This window comes from Mus caroli, chromosome 10, assembly GCF_900094665.2.
Source record: "Mus caroli chromosome 10, CAROLI_EIJ_v1.1, whole genome shotgun sequence".
Lineage (NCBI taxonomy): Eukaryota > Metazoa > Chordata > Mammalia > Rodentia > Muridae > Mus > Mus caroli.
Window position 1 is genome coordinate 39413035 of NC_034579.1, and position 7104 is coordinate 39420138.

At 42.8% G+C, this 7104-nt stretch overlaps 1 protein-coding gene across 1 annotated transcript in view; it reads right to left on the minus strand.

Moving 5' to 3' along the window:
* The window catches only part of Qrsl1 (glutaminyl-tRNA amidotransferase subunit QRSL1), a 26196-nt gene that overhangs the window by 5179 nt on the left and 13913 nt on the right, over window positions 1-7104 (minus strand). The window contains exons 5-8 of the mRNA XM_021174674.2: window positions 6384-6551; window positions 2367-2542; window positions 2172-2284; window positions 183-375 (exon numbers count right to left, since the gene is read on the minus strand). Of these exons, the coding sequence (XP_021030333.1) occupies window positions 183-375; window positions 2172-2284; window positions 2367-2542; window positions 6384-6551 (650 nt within the window). The remainder of the gene's footprint in view (window positions 1-182; window positions 376-2171; window positions 2285-2366; window positions 2543-6383; window positions 6552-7104) is intronic.

Consider the following 7104-nt stretch of genomic DNA (forward strand, 5'->3'; position numbering starts at 1 on the left):
TGCCCTAAGTTCAATACAGAGAAGAGCTGTGCTGGATGCCCTAAGTTCAATACAGAGAAGAGCTGTGCTGGATGCCCTAAGTTCAATACAGAGAAAAGGACTGATTTGCTGATTTACTCTCCTGAGTCATAGAGTAACTCGTGTGTGAGTCTACCTTAAGCAGCCCACAGCAGCCATCTTACCATACTGGAGCCCATCAAATCTTGCCATATTCGATGCTACTTCTGATGTGCACAGGACATGGTAGCAGACAATTGAGTAACAGGTGTGTGGCAGAGACACCTCAATCACTTTGGCTCCTTCAGACTCAAAGAGGTCAGCAGCTTGGGACCAGAGAGACCGTACTTCACTTGACAATTCTGGTACTAGATATTCCTTGAGAAAACAAAACACACAAGCTGCAAAGTCTAGATAGACTCATGAACATCTGGATTTGGCAATACACTAAAACTGGTAACACAGCTGGTAGGTACCTCGAGAGACAGGACTAGAAATGCTGGTGGCATGGGAACACGCACACACTGGACAGCCTCAGCCAGATGCAAGTGTAAAGCTTGGTGATCAGATAGGGACTCATATCTGCCGTGTTCACTATTCACCAAATGCTCTGCTCATAGTTTCCAGAGGTTCTTTCCACACCCCATTACATGGGTGTCATCATACCTCATTTTACGGATGAAAAGTATTGAAAATAGGGACGTGAAGTAGCATTCCTAATGCTATACACCACAGCAACGTAGGATCTAGGAGTCTACTAGGTTCACTTCTAAACCTTGATGACTGTCTTTTTAAAGTCGCCATTCTCTACAGTAGGGTGTCACCTGATAATGTCTGTGGATGCTTTGACTGTAGAGCTGTAGTGGTGAGGGGTGGTATGGCTCAGGGGTGGAGGCCAGGGATGCTGTTAAACATTCTGTGATGCAAAAGATGGTTTTCCACCACAGAACTTTCAAGAATAAAATATCAATGGTGCCAAAATTAAGAAACCACATTATTCTTCAGGGTAATTTATTTTTCTAATAGATTTCTAAAATATATTAATTATTAATATATCATTGGCTAAGGAGGTACACACCTATAATTTCAGCACCTGAGAGATAGAGGTAGGAGGGTACCTGAGGTGACAGTCAGTCTGGGGTCAGCAGTTGGGAGCACCTGAGCTTGGTTTCCAGCACCTACATCAGGTGGCTCACTAGCACCTGTGACTCCAGCTCCAGGAGTCTGATGTCTCTGGCCCCATGGGCACTTATACCCATGAATATTTACCCACATGCAGACACATACACTTACATCTGGCTTAAGGTAATAGAAAGGACTGGGAATACGGCTCAGCAGATGCTCTTCCAAAGGACGTGAACTCAACTCCCAACACCCACGTCAGATAGCTCACAACAATCTACAGCTGCAGCTCCGAGGATTTGATGCCCTCTCCTGGTTTCCAAAGGTACCAGGTACATACACGGTACAAATATACATGTAGGCAAAATACCCATACACAATTTTTTTTAATAAATAAAAATAAAAATTAAAAAACTCACAAAACATATATACACAGACACATAAGCACACACACAGGTTTGATTTTTTTTGACTTTAAGGTGTCATTAATTGATTACTTACATGTATAAATGATTACTTGCTATTATGATAAGTACAGTGTAAATGGCAGTAATAGAAATAAGTGCAACACCATTTAATGGGGCCTTACTAAAGAAGGAATGCCTATGTCCTTTACAGTAAGGATCAGCACACTGATCACGGGCAACACGTTACCGTGTATCCACTGTTTGAAAATAAAATTTTATAGGTATACAGACATATTTCTTTATGTAAATAAACACATTGCCTATGGCTGCTTTTTTCACTATAATGGCCGAGTTAAAAAGCCCAGATCTATGATCTACAAAACCTAACATGGTGTTGCGTTCTTTCCAAGGAAGGTTTACAGACCCTTGCTTTATCAGATAATCAAATTTAATCCTCCCAACTCTTAGGATCTGGATTTTATCCCCATTTCTCAAGTGGGGACACTGGGCTGGCTTGGCCGACAGCAGTCACAAGGCCTGGAGAGGTAGTGGCTTAGATTCAAACCCACCAGGCTGATCACGGTTTGCCTCCTGTACTCGGCATTTGACTCCCAGCTTTTCTGTAGAGCAACAGAAGCAAGTTACCTTTGGGATCCCTATACACAGTCTGCTCACATCCATCCCACCGGGAATCGAGGCCGGCTGAACAGGGTCTCTCACTGTGGTGGAATCTTTGGGGTCATGTCCAGCCAGTATACCTGCAAGGAGAAACCCTTACTTGTGACAGACAGAATGTTTTACAGTGAGGCTTTCAAAAAGGCTTTGCAACTGCAGAAATACCTAACACAATTGCTGTGTCGTCCACACATCTGGTGAGGATTCCTGGCACGTCCATTGAATTCACCAGGGGAATAAGGCCGTGCCGTGAAACCAAGCCATAGCTTGGTTTGAAGCCAACAATCCCACAGTGGGCAGCAGGGTTCCTGGTGGATCCACCAGTGTCCGATCCAAGAGCCCTAGAATTCAAAGAGAATTCATTTCAGAGAAATGACATTCTTTAATTGCATTTGAATTCTACCATGTAAACGTGTACTTTCCTCTAATCGTATAGAGTAATCTACACTTGGCTCAAAATTCATATGGTATAGAAGACCAGAAAGACTTAGCAACAAACACTGCATTCTGGCAGACTCGAGCCTCCCTCCTGCCTCTGCCTCCTGGGTGCTGGAATTATGGGCATGTTCTGTTATCCGGCCTTTCAATTATTTTTAAAAATATTGTGTGTTTGTTTGTTGACAGGATTATGTTATCCTAAGTTTCCATCCCTGTTTGTTTGCAATCATTACCTCTTGCTACCTTTAAAATCATAAAATTGAGAATACATGTAAATATTGAAAAATAACTTAAGTACCAACAGGCAGTATGCTTTCCCAAACTAAACACCATCCCCAGAGACCTAGATGCCACCTCGTCGCTTGTCCACTCGGACTTACGGCTGGAGATGTACTGTCATTTACATAGGCAGTGATGCTGTTCTCACCCGGCACCATAGCCTCTAGTGAACCTTTGCTGATAAACAGCATTACCCACAAACCTCTGCTCATGGTTGATTGCTTTCGGGTGGCTGTCTTCTAAGTAGCAGGGTTAATGAACAATAAGTCTGCTTGCTATTATAAAAATTTTTAAAAGAAGATTTATTTATTTAATGTATATGCGTATGCTGTCTTCAGACACACCAGAAGAGGGTGTCAGATCTCATTACGGATGGTTGTGAGCTACCATGTGGTTGCTGGCAATTCAATTCAGGATCTTAACTGCTGAGCCATCTCTCCAGTCCATAAATTCTTAACCTATATGATCAAAATACTTGTTGCAGATCAGGCCAATTCATGTATTTACTTGTAGTGAGCTGTGGTTTAATGTCTCAGCAGCAGCACTGAGATTTTAAAATTTTGGTCACTCTCATTTAAAAAGAAATACTTGTTAAACGTTCATATTGAAAAGCTTTTCATTATCTTACAAGGTGAATGCCTGTTTCACAGCCTAGGCACCCAGAGGATATGTGCTATTCTGATTAAAAAACAAAAGGCAACAACGAAGACTAAAATCTAGACAACGAGTAACCTGAAGGACATCATGCTGCTTGAGGCAAGCCAATCACAGATGGTGGATGCAGGAAGCACCCAGAACAGTCAGATCCAGAAAGATGGGGGGGGGGGGGGGGGAGAGCTTGCTAGAGACTGGGGCCTGGGGCGGGGTCAATGGGGGCTGAGTGTCAGTTTTCCAAGATGAAAAATACATTTTTAGATTAATTGCAAAATTACATATGCTTATTTTATCACAACTTAAAGTGAAAATACATATAAATGGGACGCTATGGGGTGATGGAGACAGAGCTTGCTGGGACAGCTAGCTGTGCAAGGCTTGTAAGTCTCCAGTTTCTGCTGATCTTTGCTTCCCTGAGGGCCAAACCTGAGAACTTCTCCTGGTGTCCCTCTGGGTCCCTCCTGCTGACTCATGCCAAGGCTGAGGCCTGGCTGTCTCTGCTAAGTTGTGCCACTACGCTGATTCCTGTTCGCTATCCCGACTCATCCAGACTCTATGGAACTGGACTGCTGGTGTATCTGTGAAGTGTTTGCGAGTGGATCGAGCTGCTGCTGCTGACCTGTGAACTGAACTGCCGATTTCCAGACAACACAGATGGGAGTTTATTCAGGGAACCCTTTAAACAGGTCTACTTGCCCCATATCCTTTCTTTTCTACCACCTCTACTGGGTGGTAGGCTAAAAGGGAGGTTAAAATGTTTAAGAATCATCATTAAAAATAAGAATAGAGCCAGGCGTGGTGGCGCATACCTTTAATCCCAGCACTTGGGAGACAGAGGCAGGCAGATTTCTGAGTTCGAGGCCAGCCTGGTCTACAGAGTGAGTTCCAGGATAGCCAGGCTGATACAGAGAAACCCTGTCTCGAAAAAACAAACAAACAAACAAAAAAGGATAGAAAAAGTTAAAGTTACAGCAACTGAAAATTTAAACATTTAAAAAGAAAGCTATTGGATAGTGCACGCCTAACGCAAAGTTCCAAGTATCATATAATTATATGATGTAGAAGTAAAAGCTGTCTTATCGCAGCACCCGTGAGAGCCCTGTTTACACGCTTTCCTCCCGACACCTCTATACATGCCTGACACCCATGCCCTAGCAAGGATTCCTCTTAATAGGAGCTACATGTCCTGTTGTTAGCCTATTTCACCTCATGCATCATGGATAACTTCCCATATCACTCTTCACTGCCCTGTCTCATTCTCCGTGTCGCTCAATAATACTCCAAGAACCTTCTTTAGTAAGAAAACTGCAATAGCACAAATAAATCAATGCAAGGGAGACAAAAGCAGTGTTATCAGTTTGGATACACTCAGTAGGAAGTTGCTTTTGATTGGTGCTTCTACTGATTATGTATGCATATACATACATACATACGTACATACATGTATGTATAGATATGAATAATTTGCCATTATATTGAAAGTAATGTTTTATACTGAGTGATGTTCCTAACAATAACATTCCACTTGCACTCTACAGAAAATGCAATCTCACCAGGCCCACTTAAGCTGCAAAATCAAGTCTGTTGCCTTCATAATTTTAAAAAAGATAGTTTCTTATTAGCATTCACTGACGGCTGTGTAGAAGTGAAGCCTCCATTTCCATAGGAATTATGTGTCAAGACGCCATCTTCTCAGAGTAGACTCAGGAAGATGTACGCTAAGTGGGCTGATGACAGCGGGGAACACGCACTTCTAATGTGTCAGACGCTCATTAATATTAATGCAAGGCTCTAACAGTCCAGAGATAAACGAAATAGCTTTTCTTCTTAACAAGACTTCAGGAATATGAAGGAAAGAAGCTCTGAAGACCAACAGCTCCAGTTCTAAAATATGTAAATAAATTATTGGTTGCAATGCCTGTGAAAGGTGTAGCTTCAGTGGATAATTAAAGAGAGGGAAAATACATACATATTATATGACTGAGGAAACACGGTGAACTTACTTAAGTTGAGGCTGATAAATAAATATTTATTTACTATTCTCTAGGTGGTTAAGGAATGTTTGACAGGCCAGACACATGCCTACGACCTCAGCACTCAGGAGCCGGAGCCAGAGGATTAGAGGTTTGAGGCTACTGTCCGGTACACAGTCAGATAGTCAACCCAGGCTTTAAGTGAGACTACACTTTGGACACTGGCTCTCCTGAGAAGAGATGCCTTTAAAAGTGGGACTTAAAATATGGCTGATGGGTTCTTATCAACGCATAACAGATAATCAGATCCTAAGGTGGCTGAAAATCTCTGCTTGGTAAGACACTGTCAGTCGCAGATTTATGGAAACCATTCTAAATATCTTATTGATTCACATACTACTAAGGGATTTTTTTTTCTTTTTAGAGATTTTCTGAAGGATAAATCACCATGATTTCAGCTCAGCAGCAATGAACTAAAGCAGGCAGCATTCACATAGCGAATGAATGCCAGAATTAGTCAAAAAATAAGATTCATGAAGCCTGCTCATGCTCAATGTTTTATTTGGTAAGATCCATAAAGCCATGCTTTAAAATAACCAGAGATTACAGGAGAAAATTTTAAATGTCATTTTAAGTTAAGTTTTTAATGTACAAAGTTCACATCGTGGGCTAAAGTTGAGTACCCTTTGAGGTCAATTCGATATATTTTTGAACACAAACAGCTCACCAAAAAGAAATACAGAGACCAGAGTCTGAGTTCCTGTGCCACTGGGCTTTGCCTGTATTTAGACCATGTGTATCTGGGCAGGGCTTAAAGCACAGACAGAAAGCATCTTACGCAAAGCAGGTGAACGCGGCCACGGCTGCCGCGCTGCCGCCCGAGCTTCCTCCAGTGATCAGCCAGTGAGAATCATCACCTGCATCCTGCCGGCTTCTTTCTCTGTACTGCTTTGAGTAAGTCCAGGGGTTTCTAACTGGTCCAAACACACCATCTGTGCTTCCAGACCTGCGACAGAGACAAAGCAGTACCTTAGAAAGACTTCTTATGTCCCAGCTGAGAAGTGAGAAGCTGAGACTACTCACGTGCAGCTCAGGGTGTGGCACAGCAAGTGTGTGTGAGGAAGAGTACTAGCTAAGGGAAGACCGGTCCCAGCTGATTATCCAAATCTGTTACCATGATTTCCTTGTGAGTTAAGATCTGTCAGTTGAAAAGATTCACAAACATTTTTTAGAGGGATCTCCCCCTTAGTCAGAGGTTTCAAGAAAAGCACCGTGTGTGGTAGCTCACACCTTCAATCTTGGCATTTAGTTGGCTGAGGCAGAAAGATGTCTATGAATTCCAGGCAAGCCTGGGCTAGACTGAAAACTGTCTCAAAAACCCAACTCCAGGGATGAGATGTTCAGTGTGTAAGGGCACTTGCTCAGTGTGTAGGGGCACTTGCTCAGTGTGTAGGGGCACTTGCTCAGTGTGTAAGGGCACTTGCTCAGTGTGTAAGGGCACTTGCTCAGTGTGTAGGGGCACTTGCTCAGTGTGTAAGGGCACTTGCTCAGTGTGTAGG